Consider the following 24,768-nt stretch of genomic DNA (forward strand, 5'->3'; position numbering starts at 1 on the left):
GCATGTTCAAAAAAAGGCATTCTTTCTCATAAAATGAGGTTTTCCGTGGTTTAAAAAACTGCTGCGTTCTTTTGATTTACTTTTGAAAGAAGGTGGCAGCAGTCTAGACGCAGGGGAAGTTTTTTTTTCAAAAAAAGGCCAATTTTTTTCGAAAAAACCCTGTTGTCTAGACACACCCTTCTCAAAATTTTCCAAGATAGAGATTTGAAGGAACAGCTGTTACTTAATTTCAGTGGTATGATACAATAAACTTTGATTGGGAATCAAGAGCAGTTGTTGGTGTTCAGGTATGCAATGAGCTCTTATAGAGGCCAATAGGTTTCCTTTGACAGGTAATACTATAAACATTGCCCAGCATGTTGCTTGTAAGCTTATCTGTAAAGTACAGAGGCATTTATCATAGTTGACATTACTGGTATTTTGTGCTGGGTCTGTTTTTAGTCCATCTTTCATAGATTACTGTGGATTTGTTGTTCTCAACTCAAAAGCAAACCAAAGTTTTCTCTTCAGTTATAGTGGTTTTATAATCTGCCTTCAGGAAAGCAGGAAATCGCCAATTAGCCAGTCTACTATTCAGTCTTGCTATATTGGGGTCGCATGCAATTTGTAGATTTGTTGGTTGTAGGAAATGTTGGATGCTCAAAGTGTTATATTTAAGATTATATAAAGTATACCTGTTTTCCAGAGGTGTGTTTTTTGTTTGTTTTGGTTTTTTGTTTGTTTGTTTGTTTTGGTCAATTCACAAATACAGTGGCAGGCTTCCAATACTTTGTGTATAGCAAAGCAAAGTAAATACCTAGTTAACTGTTGTTCTGATCTGAAAAACAGAAAACTTTGAACATGCAATGAATACTCAATAAAGAGACATAAAACACCATCTGTGCTCCAGAGGTCCAGTTCTAATTTAATTTGAATTACTTTGCCTTTTCAGTATACTATTGTTTAGGAAAACAACAAGTGCAAGTTAATGATGAAAGTCAGCAATTATGTATTCATGAATGACAAGGCTGGCAATATGTGTCATTGGCATTCATCTGGATGCAGAGAGAGAGGTTGCTTGAGAATTTTATTGAAAGTGCAAACTCATAAGTTATTAAAACTTAAATTTCTGGACACTCGTGTCTTCTTGGACTAGTAATTATGTTTAGAAGAATACATAATACTTAGTAATTTTTTAACTTTTCCTAGCAACTTCCAAAGTACAGGCAGTTCCCGGGTTACGTACAAGATAGGGACTGTAGGTTTGTTCTTAAGTTGAATTTGTATGTAAGTCGGAACTGGTACATATTGTAGGGGAAACTCTAGCCAAACATTTCTCCAGAGCTCAGTTTTATTCTCCCACACCTCACTTCCCTCAGTCCTTTATTCTCAAGCTGAGGTGTCTGCTGAGAAAAGCCGCTCCGCGTCTCCTTGGTCTGTTGGGCGGGGCGCTAGCTTCGCATCTCCCTGGTCTGCTGGAGGGAAGCAGCTAGTGCGGGGTTGCCTCACCCCATTTGTAAGTAGGGATCCGATGTAAGTCGGATCTATGTAACCCGGGGACTGCCTGTATTCAGAGGTTTACAGCCATGAATCTGGCATCAAAACCAGCTTGTGAGGTGGAAAGATATTATTAGCCCCACTTTAACCTCTCTGTGCTTCAGTTTCTTCTTCAGCAAAGTGTAGCTCTCTGCTTGCAGAGAGGAAGAGAGAACAAATGACATAACAGATGTTAATCATGTTACTTAATGCACTGCTGGAAGAAGGTGCTCAGATACTATGGTGAGGAATGCAATATAAGTGCCTACATAGAATAGAATACTTTTGGTCTGAGAGAGGCTCTGTGGAACCTCCCATGTTAGTTATCTCTGGGTAATTCCATAACAAATTTGGAATTACTAACTGGTTAAAGTAATGGTATTTTTTTTCTGTCAGCCCTCCCGGTTTAACAACTGAAAATAAAACTGGGGAATTTTTCCTTTTCACGCATTATCACTAGTAGTAATTTTCTAAGTATTTATGCAAACTGGAAAAAAAACACAGAAATATCATGAAGTGGAATCACACTGAATTTCATACTAAGCAATTGCTGGTGGACCCTGTAGAGTTACAGAATAACTGTTATCCTCTATGGAGTTCTGCCATTGTAGATGGACAAGACATGTTCTTGGCCAGAGGGTTTCACAACCATTTTATAGTATTATCTCTAATACTCCTATACCTGAGCATGTACAAAAGGCAGTTTTGCCAACTCTTGATTTTATCATGAGTCTTGTGATATTAAGGCCAGGTCTATATACAGGGGAAGGTCAGCATAAGGCACGAAATAACAGCTGCAGTCGACATGCCTTAAGCTGAATTTTATCACCGTTTCCACAGCAGGATGGTGACGGGAGAAATTCTCCCATTACTTCTCATGACAGTGAGGAGTACCATGGTTGACAGGGGTGCCCTCATTGTTCAATTTAGTAGGTCTTTGTTAGACCCACTAAATCAAATGCCAGAAGATTGACTCCCACAGTGTCAATCTTCCCGCAAGTATAGATGTGGTCTTAGTGTTTGTACAGCCCAACAGCTTAGAGGTATGTGATTACATGGGAATCTCAGCTTTCATTGGAAGAAAAAAGTAATGTCCCAGCCTATGTGGTTGCAGAGAAAGGCTTGAAAACAGGATTCAAGGATACTCCAACATATCAGAAACCAGAAGACAATTATAAAACTGCATTTTTTTAAAGAACTTATGAATGTCATGATTTTCTAAGGCTTAACTCATGTTTGAGCTCTTGAGGTCAGTAATAGTGAAATGGATTTCTGAAGCTTATAACTTTCCCAAATTGGGATGGATTTTCATAGAAATAGCAAAAAAGCATCTGTCTCACTCTCGGGCAAAATCCCTTGCCAAATATTAATTCCCTGCTCCAAAGTATGGGGATACAAAAGCTTCTCAGTGAAAAGTTTGTCATATTTTTTAAAAAATTGGCAAAACAGCATACTGTTCCTTAACCTTGTTCTTGGAAATGGCTGAGCTATTTTTCCTGGTATGAAAAATTTCAGCCTGAACGCGTAAAGTTACGAGCAACTGAACCTTGGCAAAGTTACGAGCAACTGAAACCAAGCTCTTACAATAGAAAGACTTGCTAAAGTAGCTACAAATGCCACTGCCAGCTCTGCCTACAACTGAACGCTATGCTGGATGGAATAGATCTTTGATGGGTGTCAATTTTCAAACTGCATTGTAGATCAATAACATTACTGCTGATACAAGTGCCAACCACCGGCCACCAACTCCCTTTGACAGCCTCCGAATGAACCAACTTGAATTCAGTTGATGGGATAGCACGTTGAGAACCCACAGCTCATGTGGTTGAAAGATCCATAGAGATAATTCTGAAATGTTTCTAGCTCTGCTGTAAAGACAGTAATTACAAAGTGTATTTGAAAAGACTGTTTAATGGGGAGAGACAGTCAACAGGAACCAGAAGGGTACTGCCCAGTGGAGTTCAGCTGCATGGTTCTTCACTATGTCTTTGTCTTAGGACAGGTACAAACTTGAACCTAAAATAGAGCTTTCCTGTGTGCCGGCATAAAATCTTTATTCAGAAAAAAATATGTAATTGCTACATATTCCACGTACAATAATTCTTTTGTAAGCTTGTAATTAAATATGTACTTTACAATTAATGTTCAGCGCTTTAATGAATTCATGTGCATATTTTATTCTGCTATAACATTCAACATTTGATACAGGCTACTTCTCCTTAAATAGCCCTTGCTGCTTAATAAGGTGTTACACAGGGCAGGTGATTAAGAGGGTTATAGTGCACTAGTTCATCACCTCCCAACCTTGGAGTTCAAATCATAGCTCAAGTAGCAAATGAAAACCTCTGGGCTAGTATCCATTGTCACATAAATTAATATGGTGATTATTTTATTATATTAATCTGATGTCATGCTTATTACCTAAATTCTACTACAGTTTTTAGAAATCTATTTTTGTGTTACCCCAGTTATGTGTGATTTTTTTTCCCCATTGTATGGGATTAAAGAGCCAACTACTTCAGCAGGTTTCATAATAGATCATCATAATAAGTTGGCTTTAACATTTTTTTTCTTATGGAGATGCAGAAAGATCAATGTCTGTGGTGCCCTAGGTCAGGATCAATGCTTTTAATAAAACTTCCTTTTTTTACCTTTGTATGGTTTTTGCTTTTATTAATGAGCTTGTGTTTCAGTTTCAGACCCTTAATGGCTTTCTGATAATGTCACACTGCTGAAGATCACCGCCAGTTTGAACTTACATCTCTAGTATCAATGATTAAATCCGTTGTCTGCTTTAGACATGTTAGAAGACATGAGTTGAAACATATCAGAAAGCCAGGCTTCCTTGAACTCCAAGTTAAAAATCTTTTGGGAGGGTGGTAAATTAGAATTTACAAATTTTATGGATCTGGTACTCCAGTATTGCTAAAAACATCACAAATAACTGCTGCAGCCTTGACCACTCTTCAAGTAAGCAAGGATATTAAACTTTCCACAATGACACTTTGTAACATTGCACAGTGCCTTTTATAAGATGTTTTTGGAATAAGCTGACTGACACCTTTCGCTCATTTTTCCAAGGCTGCCTGTAGGTATTATGGGGTGGAATCTAGAAGCATGCTACTGAAGTTACCGAATAGATTGGAACACATAAAATTATTTGAAGGCTTCATTGAAGTAAATGGAAATTCCATTAACTTTAGTGGGAATTTTAAATTCTCTACCACCATAAACAACAAAACATTGTCAAGTACTTAATTATGGCTAGTGCTGCACTCATTTTCTGTATTATACCTTGTGTGTGTTGTCTGGTTCAATTCTCAGTCACCTGCAAATTTATCAGTAGAGAACTTTACATATATTGAAAGGGTCGGTGATGCATTTTACCTTATCTTATACTCTTTGAAGTCTCTTACAAATGTGGGGCAGAGAGAACTGGACATTTACACCATTGGCACTTTAGTAGCACATTTTATGTAGCAAAGTCTTTTTTCCAGAATTTTGAAAGTCTTAGCCTTATTTTGATAGCAGATCACTTCATAACAAATCATCACAAAAGTATTTGAACAGCAGTCTATGCTAGAAACTGCTGTACAGACTCCAGTAGTCCATCATCTTTAATTTAGAGATGTTAGTTCCCATCTTGTGATTATAGCTGAGTGAGCACTGTAGCAAAGTTTAAATTATAGCTATCTCTGTTGTGCTTTTGATATAGATGACAAAACTTACATGGTCAGTCTTCTAATCTTCACAAGTATAAATAGTCACCATAAAAGTATTGCACAAAATAAGTATGTGTGTGTAGGGGCCATATCTGTGACACTGGGGAAACCCACAGCAGGAAGTAGCCATCTGAACAGATGTTTCTGTGCTGTGGGGCCCATTCTCAGTTTGTGCAGGTTGTGGGAGAAAGCTGTCCAGACTGCTAGTAGAGGTGTAGTTCTAGGAAAAACAAGACAGATGGATGAAAAAAGATGGAGGAACTAGAGAAGGGAAATAGTTGGAGGGGATCTGCTTGACTGATTTTGGAGACAGGAGAATGGAGGTAATTCTCTGTATAGGGCATCAGCTTACCTGGAGCTGGCACAAATATAGTCAAAGGTGAAAAGTGAAAATTGCCTAAAGGTGGACTGGTGAGGTTCTGTGACTAGTTTCCAAAGTAAATGTTCCTGTTTTCAAATAAAAGGGTGGGCATGACTTTAACACCAGTATCTGAAAATCATACAGACCTTTGTTCACACAGCATCATCAATAACCTTGATACTGATGAGGTATTAAAATAAAGGTTGAACCTCTAAAATCCGGTGCTCTCTGGTCCAGCAACATCTGTGGTCCAGCTGCCCAGCCAGCTAGGCTGGCGGTGGGGAGCGCATCCCCAGTGGGACTGACATGGTAGGGGGAGTGCAGCCCTGGCCAGAGCAGGAGGCAAGGAGCGTAGCCCCATTTGGGGCGAGAGGCAGCAGGGTCTGGCAGCCAGGAGCGCAGCCTGCGTTGTGGCGGTGGGGGGTGCATCCCAAGCCCACAGTTGGAGGCAGCAGGGCTGACCCCAGTCCAGAGCTAGCATGGTGGGGGATGCAGCCCCAGTCGGGGCTGGAGGCAGCAGCAGGCGTCAGGAAGTGCAGCCCCATCCAGGAGCAGAGTCCTACACCTGGGTAGGGAGCCTTGACCTCCCCTTGTCCAGTAAACTCTGTTGTTTGGGACCACTCAGATCCTCAGGGTGCCAGACAAGGGCGGTCTGATCTGTGTAATTTAGGTGTACACATGACTACCACAAGGAGAAGTATCTGCAGTTGATATGTAATTACCATTTGGTTGATCCTTTGTGAAACTAAGTAGACTCTTGCTCACTCTCTCCTATCTATATGCATTCTACATTGATAAAATGAGTAAAATGAAGCCTTGTTTGTGTCAGTAAAGTAAGCTGGTCTGACTTGAAATGCACACAGAGAGCAGCTCTATTAAATAGGAAGGACAAGAGAAAAGGTAGATCTGGGTAATATCTTTTTAGTGGAGCAACTTCTGTTTGTGAGACAAGTTTTCACGTCCACAGAGCTTTTCTTCAGTTCTTGGAAAGATATTCACAGTGTTACAGCAAAATACAAGGTGAAACAGATTGTTTAGCATAAGCAGTTGACCATATTGTTTCTGAATTCTTTCCCCAATAGAAGTTGGTTCCAATAAAAACAATTACCTACCCACCTTGTCTCTTGCATACTAGGGACCAACAGGGCTATAACAACACTGCAAGCAATTGTTGGTATACAGTAAGTTGTATGGTCGTACATGCAAGGTGATATAACTACAATAATAATAATGTTTGTTTTAAAAATACATCCAGTTGTCTTGACTAGATGTAAAGTTCAGACATGTTCCTGTTGAATTTACTTGACTTGATGTTTTTAGTTTTGTTAACAGCCCATTAACTAGATGGGCAAGGGGCGCGACAAAAAGAAGTTCTGTGAAGCCAAATATTTGTAGCACTTAAAATCTGACACTGTGGTATTGCACTGTGAACCTGAATTGATGCTTGGCAATGCATTGTGGCTAATGGCAATTGATCGCAGGATGAAACTGCAGAACTCCATTCCAAATTGTTGGCTTTAGAAATTTGATGAGTACCTTTTCTGATGGAATAAAACAAGTGCCACAAGCAGTATCTCCTCCTCCTTCACACATCCCCTCCTGGCCTCACAAGTTTCAGAATAGTGTTTGTACAATGTATTGTTGTCAGTGACAACTGAACAAGAATTTTCAGAAGCAGTTGGCTATCAAATAATGGCAAATTTAAAGGTTATGCAAATTGTGCCAGTACAGCCCAGCTTGTTTCAGACCTCTTTTCTCTATTATCATATCAATCAAGGCAGCTCATAGTAGACAAAGCAAGGTTATGGGAACCACCTAGAGCATCATGCATCATTAAACATCAATGCAGCATACATGAACATCTGCAATGTCGATCTTATTAACGGAGGGCATAGCGGAAGGCGATAAACAGCTTTCTTAGTCATTTAATTGTAAGAAATTTCATATCCTAATGCTTGCATTGTTTATCAACAGCATGTTCATCAATAATTATTTAATTATAGTAGGCTATTTTACAATACCTATTGCTCGCAGTTAATCACTACACAAATATGAACTTCCATCTATGAACACTTCAGCACATCAGTTGCACTAATAGTGCACTTCTCTTTTAGCTTTGCTTTTCTTGTGGGATGGAAATATTTGTGTGACTTTTACATTAATAGTTTTCTAGCTGGTGCATGAAGATTGCTTCCTGGATGTCCTATTAGTGTAGGCTTCTTAGAAACTTCAAAAATACAACAAGGAGTTTTATTTAGGGATTTAATAAAGGTGGGAAAGCCATTAAGGAGTCCCTGTGTGTGAACCCAAAATAGATATTTGGAAACATGAAGCAAAGTGTCAAACATTTGTACTAGCAAACTATAGGTTGTGGGGAACGTTTTTAGGGCAGGGAATGCATGGAGATAGAAAATGAAAGTAAGTGAGGCTGTGGCTCCAAATGATTTGGAGGAAACTAGTATAGTAATCACAATCTAGTTGAGATTATAAAATCCAATGAAGCGAGAGAGAATTTGGCTTCTTCAACCCAGATTGCAAGGCAGTTGCCCGAGATAGGGGACCATACTCCTGGATGTGTCATGACAGTGACAGGTGACAGCCCTGTTTTGTTAGAAACACAGCCATTGGTGAATTCCCTGGTGGTTAGCCAGGTATAAAGTGACATGTCCAGAGTGTAGAGGTGGATGGAAGTACACCTCTTATAGTTCTGTCCTGCATCCCACTGCAAGCTAAACAAATACTCAATTGAAAAAAAAAAAAAAAAAGGAGGAAGTGAGTGAATGGAGGAGTAAAGTAATACAAGGTTAAAGATCAGGTCTGACAAGTTCACTCAGCAGGAAAATGTTCTACACTTATTCCATTTTCAAGAAGCATTGATCGTTCCGTGTGATCTTGTACTAGCTCTAAATTTACTGCTCATTGTGAGTAGCAGGCTCCTAGATCTGACCATGCTTGCATTTGCTTTTTATAAGGAAAAAGGAAAAAAAGTCTTCAAAGTTTCTTTTGGCATAAAGATCCAACATACAGGCTAAAAATGTAGGGTATATTCAGCCGCAAGGAAACCTACAGATGAACGCAGAGCTCCACAGCAGTTGTCTCTGCAATCTGTAGGAGTCAACTGGTGGTAGAGAAAGGTGAAAAGAAATATGTTAGAAAAAGAAAAGTGAATCAAATGAAAAACTACCGGGATGGATGAAAACTGTGCAAATGTAAAATTGTCAATTTTTAATTTGATTTCCATATCTGAAAGGATATTGGGTGTATGATATATTTAAATTCCAAGATTCAGTGTTCCTCTCAGTTGTTTTGGAAAATTAGAAACTATGCATAAGTAATCATTAAATGCATTCTCTATGATGGATGGATTAAAAAGCAAGAAGTCTTTTTCCACCCTCATTTTCTCACCTCAAAATCTAACTGATGTGGTTTATTTCCCTGTGCAGGTAAGAAAACAGAGAACTTGGTCCTGTAGCTCTGAATTAAATAATAATCTGCTTTAAACCGCAGACTTTGCTGCCTATCTTTTTTTCCTTTTTCATTCAGAATATCTGGTAGCTGCAACAGAACAGGATCAGTAGTCCAAAAATAATTGTACAAAGTATTTTTAACGTTTTTGCTAGAATGGTCATATTTTGAGCTTTCTTTACTATACTAGCTAAAGTTGTGATTTTTGGGTGATGGTATTGTTTAAAATACATTATCAACGGTTTAAAAAGATATTTTTGAAGTATAAAACTGTAGGATGCAGTAACAGTATGGTAGTAAAACCTTGAAGGCGGAGTGATTAAAAATGACAGGCTGTGGTACAAACTTGACAAGGTTCTGTAAATGTGGAGGATGGAGACTTTTAATTTATGCCTTCTAGCCTGATTATTGTGGTTTTGTCAAGCAGCCTGTTTTTATAGCTTCAGGTTTTACTGTAAATGACAGTGAAGTGTGCACTATAAATCCTGTTGTGTTACCTTTATGAGTGCTATAGCCTACAGCCATGCTTTAAAAGGCTTGCTATGCAAACATACGATTCAAGTGCTCTTGCTAGAAACTGTCAAAACTACTGTTATAATAACTGCACCCTAATGAGTGTTCACTGTGTAGGAAATATATATAAACTAAATATTAGTGTTGCATAATTTACATTGAAATGAACAAGTAATTATTTTGAACTGAGGAAATCCTATACATTCCATTTATAGCCGTAATTAAGTAAAACCATGTTGATACTAATTAGGTGATTCTAAAAGGATCATAGTTCTGTATATTTAATTATCAAAGGAACAATAAACTAATTTATGGTGAAAAAACCTCTATCGTCTTGCATCAGATTCTGCTTTTAGTTACCCTAATGTAAATCTATAGAGTATTTTCACTGAAGATAATAGAGCTGCTTCTGATCTGTATTGGGTGTATCCGACAGCAGAATTTGGCCCTTTGAGATTAGTACAAATCTCAGCCCACACTGCACTTGCATCTTCTAATAGATTTATAAAAGCTGTGGAAGCCTAGAAGAATCTACTTAATAAGCAAACTCCCATTCTGTAAAATAATAATAATAATAATCAGTCTAGAGGGATCTTAATTAAAGACAACAGAGAATTTACAAACACAGAATGAAAGCAACAGAAATAATAATTAAAAGCTCTAGATCTAATTTCTAAACAAAACTAGGAGAAATCAAAATCTCTGCATAGAAATTAGGTATTTAAAGACACTAATATAGGATCACTCAAGTTTCTCTCTCCTCTTCCGGACCTTTCTCCAAGAGAATAAAATCCAATAAATAAAAAAGGTGAGGAACATATACGTATATTGGATTGTTATTAGTCATGTGCTGCAGAAGTCTGTTTATCTCTGATGGACTGATTGTATTTATAAAACTAAATGTAAAATCTACCAGTAAAAAAAGCTCCTTCTAAAGTTCTCTCTAGTGACCTAGTGCACACTCCTCCTTCTCTATTCAGTCTCAGTGATGCTCAAATAAAACAGAAGTGCCTTGGGCCCATTTCTGCCTCTCCTGATGACCTGTGTTTCTTAGATTATCATGACATATAAACAAAACTGTCATCTAACATGGCACCCATTTAAAAGATGTAATTTCTGTATTCTCCACTCAGATTCTGAGGTGTAGCTGAGGAAACCTGCACATTGCATGCTGGAGGTATGCATGTATCTCAGGGACAAGAAAGCTATACATAAATGGGAGTGTAAATATGAGGGAAAATATAATTCTTTTCCTTTTCAAAATTAAATTACACTCCATTTTTGCAGAAATCATACTTAGGTTTTTGAGAATTTTTTTCCTTAAATATTGATCAGTATTTCCTTGAAAATTGTTCCATGCTGTAACATCTTAACAGTACAAGTAATATAGTGTTTTTAAATATCTGTGTTTCAGTATCCTGAGATGTGTGGCCCAGTGCAAACAATAAATGCAAGCATCAGATGAAATTTGCTGGGTCTGCTTAACCAAGTAACCAAGCTTTAAGTGAATAAGGCATGTGGAACCTAAGATACATATCCCCACTTTGGCTAGGCACAGGTTGAATTAGTCACCCAACCCTATAAATCAAGAATAGTTGCCTGCAACACTTTTGTAATGTCTTAGTTGCTGGCATCTGGCAGTTTCAAAACCTACAATCCCTCCCCTAAAACTAACTGTCTATGACAACACACGTAAGCCCAGCAGAACTCTCCAGAGACATAAGGGGATCCAAGAGCTGTCTTCTCCATAGCTCCTGTCGCACTTACAGCTCTACCAGGGGTCATTAGTGTTCAAAACTTTTGTTGGTCCAATTTATCTGGGTGAATTTTTCCCTAGAATTACCCTGGGTGTAACGCCCATTGACACTGGCGGGAGTTAAGATTCTCAGCGTTCTGAAAAATCAGGCCAGATTTGTTTTAGGTACCTAAATCCAGATTCAGGCATCTAAATAACACTGTCCTGATTTAAGCACCCAGTGTTTGACTATGGTCGTTTTTAATTTTGCTGTGCCTCTCTTTAGAGTTTGGTAAAGCGGGGATCACATTATCCTAACTTACAGAGGTTTGGTGAATCTTAATCAATTCATATCTTTTAAGTACTTTGAGATCCTTGGATGAGAGGACAACATTATTAAGAAATTACATCAACTATTAGTGAATTGAATCAACAGGAATTCCTCTTAGTCTCACCAATACTGAGCAACAATCCTCCAAATTGTATCTATCAGTCACATGTATTCTTGTACACACGTATCTACACATTAGTCTTATACAAGCAATCAGGCACACTTACAACTATAAACAAAAGACAGACTGGCAAAAAGACTAAACTAGTCAATAAAAACAAATGAAAGGGGATTTTTTTCTTCTAACTAAACATATCATTCTTTCTTGGCTCTCAGCTGGGTCTTTTTTTCTTGGCTTGCACCGTACTGATGAAACAAATAGGCTCTGGTTTTGTAGATGACAAATAAGTAAATAAATAACCTGAATGTTTTTTAAAAGTAAGAGGTAAAAATAGGAAGTCTTGTTATCACTTATGGTAGCTGAAATATTTGTGTTTCTGCAGTCACATATTTACAAATGTGCGGTCTATGTACATAAATGTCTACGGCCACTGTGTTACACTAGTTTTATGCTGGTGTTGCTTGACTGATTTCAGTGAAGCTCCATTGTGGTAAAACTGAAGTTATACACTGGGAAATCAAGTCATATATGTCTGAGCAGGACTTTTAAAAGTACCATTTCAGCTTTTGGATTGCTCTGACCCATCCCTTCTCTTTTTAGGTCTGATTATGATCATGATCACTGGTATAATTCAGAACTCCATTACAGGCAGTCCCCGGGTTACATGGATCCGACTTACATCGGATCCCTACTTACAAACGGGGTGAGGCAACACCGCACTAGCTGCTTCCTCCCAGCAGACCAGGGAGACGCGAAGCTAGCTCCCCCCCCCCAGCAGACCAGGGAGACGTGGAGCGGCTTTTCTCAGCAGACACCTCAGCTTGAGAATAAAGGACTGAGGGAAGTGAGGTGTGGGAGAATAAAACTGAGCTCTGGAGAAATGTTTGGCTAGAGTTTCCCCTACAATATGTACCAGTTCCGACTTACATACAAATTCAACTTAAGAACAAACCTACAGTCCCTATCTTGTACGTAACCCGGGGACTGCCTGTATAGTCATTTATATTACTCCAGTGTAAACATGTACAAGTTCAAAATCAGGCTCTTCTTTCATGTCTGATATTTAAACCTTAACACTCTTCTTTTCTCAACCTCCAAACCCTTTCCTCTCTAAGGGCATGTCTACACAGCAGGGCTAACATCGAATTAAGCTACGCAATTCAGCTATGTCAGTTGTGTAGCTTAAATCAAAATCACTTAACTCGGCCTTAGACGCTGTCTACACAGCAGGAAGTCAAAGGAAGAACACTCTTCCTTCAACTTCACTTACTCCTCATGAAATGAGGGCTACCATGAGTCAGAGTAAGAAGTCCTCCAGCTCGACATTATTTTGGAATAAAGGCTTGCTGTGTAGATGCACCCTAATAGAGATCACAGGAAAGTGATTTAATTCTGAATGCTACCTTATGTCTTTAGCAGCCATGTTGAATTAGGGTTTGTTTTCTAACAGTTCAGTGGATGCAGTTTCAGCTCCCCCTGAAAAGCATGCCTAGCAGGCAAATGAGAGTTCTCTTGTGAACTTGGAAAGGCTTTTTCAACAGAATTCACTGCAGTTCTAAACTTTAAACATTGTGACACATGACAGAAAAATTCAGCAGCCAGTTCTTCAGGCACTTTTTCTTAGGAATATATATACATATGCATATATTTCATCAGAGCCAGAATGAAGACAAAACTTTAGCATCTTTTGCTACCCTCCCCTGCTCCTCTTTCTTATATACATAATTATAGTATTTTCTATGCTGGTCTAAGCAAAAAATAATAAGATTTTAAAAATAAAACACAACTTCAGCTGATGGTATTGGCAGTGAACTGAACAGAGAATGCCAAAGAGGAAGGGGCTCCCACACTTTTAAAGAACAAACTTTTGGGTCTATGAAAACCATACAAGAATGAGTTATTCATTAGTGGTGGTAAGTTTTGCAGTTCTTGCAACTGGATACAGTGAGTGTGATTCAGATCTCACCATCTGAACCAAGAGTTAATTCAAGCCAATGGTGTTATACTACTGAGAATGTGTCCAGAATCTGGCTTTGGTCCAGTGGTCTATACATACTCTATCTGCATGTATAGTAAGTTATGGTACGGTATCCGTAGTCATGATGTGGTCATTATATTTATTTTATATTATTTGTGTCATGCTTGTTAATTAGAAGAATCCCTAAGCATTCCCCAAACTGTTGAATGTTGTTCACTTCCATAAACAATACTACTCATTTATGCTGATGTGACAGGAAAATCGGCCCAGTATAACTACAGCACCAGTCCATTGTGCACAAAAGTGGGCATGGGAGAGGAAAAATGTGCAAGGAAACAAGTCAAACGCCTGCACTCAACAAAAGTGCCGTGGAGCCTACAACATTTATGCAGAGCAGATATATGAAATCTGGCATAGAATGATGGGCCGAATCAACCCTGCTAGATTTGAACTCCATCGTGATAGGAAGTCTAGATATTTCTAACCAGAGGCTTAGAGCTCTACACCATCCCTGTTGATTTTTATAGCTTTGGGCATCAGTGCGCTGATACGGATGTCGGTATAACAGTATCTACCTAAGGTAAATGATATTGGTGTCCTTTTTTTAAGGAATACAGCAGTAACAGTGGTGCCTACCTCAGTGAAAACAGGGCGGTGGGGGAAGCTTTTTTTAACTCTACTGTTTTCAGGATTTTTTAATATGCTGTAAGAATGATGTGGAAACTCAACCTTGTCTTTGGAGAGGGTTAAGTATTCATGTTTAGCTCCTCAGACTTGGAATTTATTCCAAATACTCCTCTCACTTCTCCTCACCACAGCTGCCTAGATCCATTTATATATTTCTGGACTTAAGTTGATATCGTCTTTCTATTCTTTTCCCTTCCTTTCCTTTCCATCTGGATTTGGCCCCCATCTAAAGAAAGTTGAGTGGAGGGTTGTAGGTGGGTTCCATTTCAGTTATTGTTTTCTAAAAAGTTAATATTCACAAATGAAAAATGAATGTGTCCCAGCTTGTTGGCATCTTTATAATCAATATTTGCCCATGGATCTAAAGATGATTATTTTAGGAAGCAGCCAGACAATACTTTTGCATTTTAACACTCCCCCACCATTTTTTTAAGGGTACTTGGCCATGTTGCTTTTAAGAGTGCTGTTACAGGTAATTAAATATATAAGTTTACACATTTAATTTACTTCTCAGAGCAAGAGAGACTAGTAAATGACCCAGTTAAGAGAAGTACTCAGCCTAATTGGATGTAATGATTGTTTGCTAGTGTTTATTACTGTACTACAAGCAGACATGTAATCTGTGATTCTAATTTGGTTTAGAGGCAGACCTGTAACACTTCAAGCTACCATCAGTGTTTCAGCTAGCATCATGAAACTGGCTATGTTTGGCAACTTTCATTTCCGTGTGTATTTGGGCTGGAAGGATATTTTTCTGTCAGTACTGTTCTGCAGCATTACTTCCAGGCGCTGTTCTACCTACAAACATATTGTTTGGGTAGATACCTTTCTAAGTAAAACAGCTAGCATAATGCAACAATTAATAACTAGGATTTACCACTGGACTGGCTTTTGATTAAGGCTTTGTGTTCTTAAGGTTTCTTTAGCATAGGAGGCCCACTGCATTAAGGACTTGATTTTGATCACACCTACATCAGTGTAAATCAAGTGTTGAAATCAGTGGAGTTTTATTAGTGTGTAACCAGTGTACAATCAAGCCCTAAAATTCTAGCTTTCAGTGATCATTCATTAATCACATTTTGTTTAATCATTTCCCCCTCCTGTATCACTCACAAAATCCCTATCTTTCAAGAAGCAACATAGAGGGTACACTGTATTTGAATGTATTTATCATAGAAGAGATTTGTTGCTTAAAAATAGCACAGTGGATTTTATGCCCAGAGGAGCAGCACTTATATTTCAAAATACTTATGTAATTATTCTTTATTTCATAAGCTGTCAGAATGATAAATGAAATCAGAACTGACTTTGAAAAGCAAGGTCATTTGATGACCAGTGCACTTAGCAAAGGTGTCTGTGTGTTCACTATGATGGATTTGGGAGGTTTATAATATAATATATCACACATGAAAACGAAATTAAAGTAACATTAAACTCACAAAAGCAAGGAAATTCAGAGTGGAGGCTTCTGGTTCATCCTTAATTCACCTCGTTGTTCCTGGTTACTACAGGGCCTCATATTGGTGGGTGATGTTAGACATCGCATATCCTGCTGCATGAGCATAGCAAAGTGAATTAAATCTACTGACTTCATTTTGTGTGGGATAAAGATAGAAACCTTAATATTCAATGTATTTTAAATGTGTGGTATTGTTAACTCCAAGTTGAAACAAAAGGGATATAGTCTGGTACGATTGGTACCAAGAAGTGATTAAATTCTGTGTTTGCATAAAACAGTTTTATAATTGGCTGTTTGAAACACGTGCAGTGTGGCAGAATATCTGTTTCTTTTCTAAATAGTACATGCTGCAAAACCAGACAAACAGTTTCTGAATGCTCAGCATCCCTTAGTCATTCCACCTGAAAATAAAGTTATAGAAACTGGATGAACCATTAAAAGTGGAAAATTGTGGTTGTAAAGCAAATGTATATAACATCAGCTGAAGCCATTGATGCATTTACTTTTTAAATAACTCAGAGTTACCTACTGTTATATCTAATACAGAATGAATAGCACAGAAGTTTGTAAGTGCAGTCATACTTAAGAGTACTACAGGGAGCTTAGGGAAGGACTCAGGAGAAGTGAGGAGAAAGAAGATGGTGGTGCGAGCTGTGTCATTCACGTGAGTTCGCCTGAATAAAGACTCCTGTTTAATTTTGATTACTGCTTCTTTAGTTTATTCAAAATACAGTATTTGTGCATTATACCTTTTCTGAGCACTTACACACATATTTGTACACATATACACAAAGTGTATATGCACATACACTTTACATGAAACATCTGTGTGTGCATATCAATTAGGGAAAGGGAAATCTACAGAGGGCCACAATAACAAAACAAACCTCTTCATTGAAATATGGCTTTAAGAGATTGGTTGGTTTATGGATTGTTTTTGCATAAGCTAGAGCAAAATACGTTATACTTCTTTATCAGATGGTTGAATGCACGCTGCTCTCCTGCAGAGCTGAATACAAGATCTGTATTCCTTGATTTTCAATTCAAATGAATCCTGTTCAAGCACTATAAAGAGTGAAACGCTTAGCTCTTGAAGACCATGATGCAACAGCCTTTAAGTAGCGTTTCTAAATAGCTTTATTAATGGAAGAGAGAGGATGCATTGAGTACTGACTAAAACCTGTTCTTTCACTGGAATATTCATCTTATTTTTTTATTATTATTTTCTTTTTTCTTTGCCTCTCACTGATGGTTGTTGCTAACGCTCCCCTCCCTTCCTGGTGGGCCAGCCAACAGTTCCCTCTGGAGGCAGCATCATTATATCTGCTTGGTTCACTTAACAGCAGATGGTGAAGAGCAGTAGAGCTGATACACTGCACTTCACAGAAACCAGGATCCTTCTGGTACCTCTGCAACACACACACACACACACTCTCCTGGTTTTAGACTGTGAATTTCATGTTTGCTTCCCAGTCTGGGATTGTTTGTGACTGGCCAAGTACTCTGTGTATGAAGTAGTTTATGATCTGATGTGCGGCTGGGTAGTAAAACGACCTGCAATTTTTACATATTGCAAGGACTGTTTGTCATATTGCTTCTATTTTTATCAAAAATTAAAGGGTGAAGACAGCTCTGATAGTTTTAAGTTTTGCTGGCTGACATGCAATTTTTTTTTAACTATCTGCCAAAGGAAATCCTTTTGAGACCATTTTGGTGCACAGAGGCATAACTTCCATTGGCTCTGTTACAAGAGTAATTTACACTTTAACAAGGTATTGTGACAAGATAGTCATTATATATTTATCATGTCATTATGACATTACCACCTGGAAAGTCCTAGCTGATTAATTAGTGGCATATATTAAATGTATAACCCTAGATCACAAAAGTTATCATATGTAAGTAGTGTAATTACGTTCAGTTGTAGTGTGTTGGAGAATTGGAGGTACAGATGCTCTAGAGCCATCTGTTGAAATAGTTTTTATGGGTGCCTGTAGAGAACAGAGAGCTTCAGAGGAGAGAGTCTAAAAAAGAATGCAAAGGAAGGAGTCTGAAGTCATTGTAGGTTTTGAAACCAAATCTGCTTTGGCTGAGAATTCCTAGGGTCCATCCTCAGATGCGGTTTTAAAAGAGATGCTTTTTCAAAGCATTTTACTATCTATCCCAAAATGTCCTAGCTTTCCCCTTGTCCTACATATTTGTTGTTTCAATTATTTCACATTGATTTATTATTGTAGGTCTTTTCTGTTGTGCTCGCTACTTCTGAGTTCTGGCCTGGGTAGTGTAGATGTTGAATCAGCCGTCTGCAGCTGACAGGTGGTTCTGGTTTTGGCAGGATGGATTTTTCTCCATCTCTCTTTTCATCTGTGTCTGCATCTTTCTGTGTATTTCTGTCACTTTGTTTGACCAGCTATACTCACATGTTCATGTGATGTATAAACTGACTTGTAAACTAAATACACGATCATTTTGGTCCAAATTGAGTTGCTGTGCACTGACATTCACATGTTGATTGTTTTATTTTATACTGAGGTGTTTCAAATTCTATTTCCCAATAACTAATGTTTTCTTTTCCTCTATTCTCATAGATAAGGAAGTGACTGCTTTCCCTGTCTTAGATAGTGACCAGAGTGAAATCGTTGATACCAATGGAGCTGGTGATGCATTTGTTGGAGGTATGTGTTGCTTCCTTTTCTCTCTTATTTGGAGGTTAGACTCCTCCCCTCCCCCCATATTCTTGATGAAATACGAATTTTTTTAGTCTAGAATTTCAAATAGTTCTTTAGACTAAATTTTGTTCTTTTCAAGCTTTCATTTACGTCCTGAGATTGTGTGTTTTATTAAGTGTTAATTCTCACAGGAGAAAATGTGTTCTATGACTTTAAAGATAACATGCTATTATACCATGATCGTTTTCACGAGATTAATTGTATCTGTCAGAATGTTGCATAAACAAGCTGCATCAAATACATTATATTGTGTACTCAGATCCCTCTTGGCTTAAATGTTAACACATTGTTGTTCTTCAAAACAGGTTGTGATGAATATAAAACAGCACTTTAATAATTGAGTGTAATGTTTTCTGATCATGTCATTTTGTTCAAGAACATCCGTTTCCAGCCTAGTTGTTTGGAGATCAGAAAATAGGTTAACTTTTTAAACTAGACTTCAATATTATCTGGCACTGCTGAATATCCATTTGCAAACTTCCTATTTTTTGGCATAAGCTCACAAAAAAAGAGGATGTTATGTCTGTGCCTATTTTCAAAATGACTCAATATAAGCCAAGAGAAAATCCTAAAGTTCCCTAGTTGACTGCAGCCTATATGTAGTGCAGTGACATGCTAGTGCATTTTGAAGGCTCAGGTTATGTTTACATTAGAAACAATACATTGGCATAGTTGCAGTGGTACCACTGTAGTGCAGACACTTAATACAGCGATGGAATGTATTGTATCACTGCAGTAAATCCAGCTCATCCAAAACTGGTAGCTAGGTCGATGCCAGGGTTTAGGTAAATTTAAATATATTGTAAGGAAAGTGAATTTTTTCACAGCCCTGAGCAATGTTGTTAAACTAACCTCACTTCCTAGAGTAGATCAGCCCTGAATAATAGCAGCAGGTGCCCCAGTAGACCTTAACTCATTGGAAGCAGACTAAGACAGAGATTCTCAAATGGTTTTTGATTGACCTCTTTTCAAATGTAACGTTAATCATAGACCCCCCGCCTGCCAATGGAGAAGCTGACAAAAGTATAAGTATACTTCCTAGAACCATGTACTGCTAGTAATGTTTTCAGAAAAGAGCGGAAGAGTACTTACAGAAATCAGTGCCATGAGTAGGCCTGCTTCTGTATGCAGAGTCTTATCTATCCTTGGTGTGATGGTTGACAAGCAAATTTGTAAATGATTCTCCACTTTCAGTCAGTACCTGAACTTTGTCTTCATAGCCATCATAGCAGAGACTGACACTTCACATACATATGTTGTTGGGAATGGTAGCATCACTATAATTGCTTCTGTACTAAAAATGTGTACTGCGTAGCACCAAAACTGGCCAGGTGTCTGTTCCTAAAACTTAATTTTCATTGTGATTGGATTGTTTGAACAGCTCCTGTTCTGCTTTTTTCACTCAAATGTTAAGATGGCATAGCAAAAGCTGAGAATGGATCCCAAACCCAGTCATATTGTTGAAATTTGTAAAGTAAACAATGAGGTGCTCAGCCAAAGCTGGAAGGTGAGCGGCGATCCTGTTTCTCTCTCAGTCCATTGTCATGCTGTTCGTATCCAAAAATTCTGTCAATAGCAAAAACATCTCTGAGGTTCCACTGTTCAGCCTAGTTTTACTAATCAGTATTTTCTTCTGACATGCTGCATTCTTGTCATTCTCTTCAAGTATGGCTGTGTCTCCTCCTTGTGTGGACAGGTTCAGCTCATTCAACAAGTTAAAAATGTCTGTAAGGAATGGAAGCTGCACAAACCAATTCACATCAGAAAAGTTTGCAGTGATCTTGGGATTGTGCACAGAAAAAAACCCAGCAGCTCTTTGCAAAGTTCAAAAACTTTTTCCATCACGGTGTCATGAGATAGCCAATACACTGCCATATGGAACAATAATTTATCATGTCTGGCACCCATTTTTAAACACAGCTTTGCAAAAATGCATGAATTCAAATGTCAGGACTTCACAAAATCACAGCTGCATTTAGCACATTATGTAATTTGGGTTCCATTTTATTTGATACAAGGTTCTGGTGATGCAACATACAGCATGTTACAATTATCTGTGGATTTATGGCTCATATTCTTTCTACAACACCCCCTCTGTTGCCTTTCAGCAGCACTATATGTGCAAACAGCACCACACTCCTCCCAGTTTAGCAAGTGGAGCTTTCATGAAATCATTCAATAATTTAATCTTTCTTGATCTATTATCTGTACTGGTAATGTCTGACAAAAAAGTAAATTTCCCCCAGTCAAACATAATGAATAAAAGCTAGTAATTGTGCTGCATTACCAACATCACTTGTCTCATCAAGCTGACTTGCAAACGGTTCACATCTACATAGCCTTTCAGACTGAAAACTTTGTTACATCTTTTGTTTCCCATCACGTCACACCTTTTTATAGCAGCTGGGAGAATCAGTTCTTTCCTAGTGCAATCTGAAGATGTTATTTTTGTCATCTGAGTTTTCCATCAATTGTATTCTTTATTTCATTGAAGAAAAAATTCTCTCAATTTATCTTTATACTCCAGGTGCCTGAAGAGGTGTTTTTTTCAACTTTCCAGGTTTCTTTGCTTTGTTTGATTGGATTTGTAAGCATATAAAACATAGTTGGATGTCTGTCACTAAATTCCATAAAACCAATTATCAGTATAACTTCCATCAAACTTTTTCTTCTTCATTTGTTTCTTACTACTTGACTCTGCATTGGTCACGGCTTAAGTGCCACTAACAGTACTGTCACGAGGACGTTTTAAAAACTTATATATTTTAAATGTAATTTGCTCACATGCCATAAAAATATTTTCCATTTCCCTCTGTAAAAGACATCTCAGTCAAAGGAAAAAAAGACGTCACTTCTGATTTGCTGTTGCAAAGCAGTGAGATTTTCTGACATTGACATTGATGCAATATGAGTATTATATCATTCATACACCATAGAATATGTTGTGTAAACAGAAATAGATGATTTGTCAGTTTTAATTGTGAGGTTTTTTTTATTTTTTATAATATTTTGTGGATACCTCCCCCCCCAACTCCCCACCCCCGTGCAGCCACCAAGGAACTGCTAGGATCCAGACCCCTGGCCTAGGAAGCTTTTTATAAATGGAATCCTAGGGCTTATTTTTGCAATAGGGAATACATCCACAGATGACCATGAGTGTATTACCTGAATCAAGGCTGCTGAACTGGGCCTGAAGAAATAAGGCCTCTCTCCAACTTAACATGTGCTTATCTGTAAGCACTGAATAATCCTATACTTACTCAGTACAATATTTAAACACAGTACGTTTTCAGCATGCGCTTAAATCCTGTTGAGATTAGGAATGTGATTCTTCATTTGTTTAAATGTTTTCTGGAGTCAAAGGATTAGAAATAGAAAAGAACAGTTAGGTCATATTATCCATCCTTCTGCCAATGTGCTCTTGAGCCTCAGTAACACACAGCAAGTAACTAAAATGGAAAGTTTAACATCCTCATCAAAGAAAGGAATTGTAGCCAAACTTGCCCAGGACCACTCTAGAAAGGAGATTTCAGAAAATATGAGCCTTAGCCAAGAAGTTGACAGAGTTAGATGGCAAAGTGCTTTTTTGATTAACCAGTTATCATACTACTTCCCCAAGTCCGCCACTAGTCAGTTTCAGCAGCGGCAGACTTGGGGAAGCTGGGGGCAGAGCAGCTGGGGTGCTGCAGGGTTGGTCCCGCAGCGCCGCCCCTCACCTGAGCGGCACTGCAGGACCAGCCCGGCAGCACCCCAGCTGCTCTGCCCCTGGCTTCCCCAAGTCCGCTGCTGCTGAAATTGACCAGTGGCGGTCTTGGGGAAGCTGGGGGCAGAGCAGCTGGAGTGCTGCCCACGCTGCACCGTTCCTCGCCATCCCCTCCCCCCGCCCCCTTATAGTCCCCCTTCCGGTACTCCGGCATATCCAGCACCCCCTGGGTCCCAAAGGTGCTGGATTATCGGAAGTTTACTTTCTTTATCGGAAGAAATCCAATACTATGAGACTAAGAAAAAGGAGCATCACTGGTGACAAGTAAAACTCTAAAGAAACTAGGAAATTACCAAAGGAAGAAAGAAATTATTTAACTATATCAGAAATAAAAAACCTGAGACAGTTGGTGTCTGCTGGATTACTAAAGAATAAAGGAAACAAATGAGGATAATGGCAGTGCTTGGCAAAAGTCTACATGACTACTTTTCCTCTGTCTTCAGAGAGAACAGGGAAAACCCTTTTCTGGGCTAGTCTTTTTCTGGTAGTAAAGATGACGTATTCTCAGTAGTTGAAGCATCAAAAGAGAAGGTGCTGGAACAAACTGATAAATTCAAGAATAAGAAGTAGCTAGGCCCACATGGTTAAAGCTCCAGAGTCTTGAAGGAGCATCTACTAAAGCATGTACACAATCTCTCATTAAAATCAGTTAATAATCTGAGTGCTCTGGGAATAGCAAAAATTATACATATTTTAAAGGCAACACTAGGGCTAGTACTGTGAATTACATAGCAATAATTCTTTCTTCTGTTCCAGGAACATTCAGTGACTCTGAAAGGTCGCCACTTAGAAAATGTGCATTTTTTACTCAGTGGAGCTCATTGCTACAATATATTGAGACTGAGCATTGAGTAGGCTCAAAGGTGAACTAAAGTTTTATAGGGATAATGTGAACATTCATATTAGAGAGGATTTTAAAAGAGAGAGTCCTTCCCTCTTCAGGGCATGAACCAACCACTCATTCATGGAGGTTAGGAAGAAACTTCCCCTCTTGATGTTTACACTATAATTATTCACAACGTTTCACTTTCATCCAAAGCCTTTGGGTATTAGCCACCCTTGGAGACAGGAAACTGACCTATAATGACTATGGGACAGATATGATCTGTGTTCCACCAGAAATGATCTCTATGCTCTCTACAAAATTTTCTTCCATCCCCTTTAAAAAAATTATATTTGTGGAAGATACAGCCTTCTATAATCTATTCACAAGACGTTCCTATATTGTGGGGATGGTCGTGCTTGTATTATATTTGACATTTATGCTTTCCTATCCTGCCATGGAGCCAGATTATGAGTTATTGTCCTACCAACTTTTTTTCTAATGGAAAGTTTTTATTCTGTCACTTTAAAAGGTCATGTGAATTGATGCAGCACCTCAGTATACAATTTTGATTGAGCTTTTAGTTTCCTTGTAGCAAAATGCTGCAGATCCCATCTGTTCAGGGGCCGATGAAAGTTTTGCGGGGCCTATTGAAACGCGGGGTCGGGGTAGCACAATTTCGTGCATGTGCCACGGCTATAGCAGACAGGTAGTAACGCGTGTGCGGGACCTATTGAAGCGCAGGGCCCGGGGCAGCCGCCCCGCTCTCCCTGCCCTATATCCACCACTGCATCTGTTGTCTCATAAAATGCTCATGTGGTTGTATCCGAGACTAGAAAACATGGCTATTTTTGCAGACTATAGGAAGAAAAATCCTTCTAGCAGGGGGGTTGAACTCAATGACCTCCTGAAGTCTCTTCCAACCCTATGATTTTCTCAGCAGAGCTCACCTTACTTCTCTGGGAGTGGTAAATTAGCATGGTGAGCATGAATGAGCTGCTGGATCAAAGGCCTTTGCTTCAGCTAAAACAAAAGACAGGACTATGCAGCACTTTAAAGACTAACGAGATGGTTTATTAGGTAATGAGCTTTCGTGGGCCAGACCCACTTCCTCGGATCAAATTGTGGGAGAAAATTGGCATGACCATATATGCCAATTTTCTTCCACAATTTGATCCGAAGAAGTGGGTCTGGCCCACGAAAGCTCATCATCTAATAAACCATCTAGTTAGTCTTTAAAGTGCTGCATAGTCCTGTCTTTTGTTTCAGCAAGACCAGACTAACACGGCTACATCTCTATTACTATTTTGCTTCAGCTAGTGGTTGAGAGAGGGTCGTGTTAACCTTGATGGAAACTAAAGATTGTATTCAGGGAATCTGTTTTTTTCCTCAAATGGCTGGGGTGCTGGAATGTCTCATGTGCCTTGAAAACCTTTAAGCTGAGCCATTTATGTCCATAGACTTGGGAAACTGAGGTGGATCTAGTTCAGGGGCCAACAAGATTGCAGGGAAATACTGACCTCTGTGAATAACAGGAAATGTGAGGGTGGAAGGCTGTTCCTCCCA

The 24,768-nt window shown here is 38.7% G+C and overlaps 1 protein-coding gene and 1 long non-coding RNA gene across 5 annotated transcripts in view; one reads left to right on the plus strand and one right to left on the minus strand.

The window, feature by feature from the left end:
* Nucleotides 1–24,768, plus strand: part of ADK (adenosine kinase) — a 419,027-nt gene that overhangs the window by 375,503 nt on the left and 18,756 nt on the right. For all 4 annotated transcript variants that reach the window (XM_075935762.1, XM_075935764.1, XM_075935763.1 and 1 more), the window contains one exon: nt 18,476–18,562. In XM_075935762.1, coding sequence (XP_075791877.1) covers nt 18,476–18,562 — 87 coding nt within the window. The remainder of the gene's footprint in view (nt 1–18,475; nt 18,563–24,768) is intronic.
* LOC142830479 (uncharacterized) overlaps nt 1–24,768 on the minus strand; it is a 154,797-nt gene that overhangs the window by 69,825 nt on the left and 60,204 nt on the right. The gene's annotated exons all lie outside the window — the stretch shown is intronic.

This window comes from Pelodiscus sinensis, chromosome 8, assembly GCF_049634645.1.
Source record: "Pelodiscus sinensis isolate JC-2024 chromosome 8, ASM4963464v1, whole genome shotgun sequence".
NCBI lineage: Eukaryota > Metazoa > Chordata > Testudines > Trionychidae > Pelodiscus > Pelodiscus sinensis.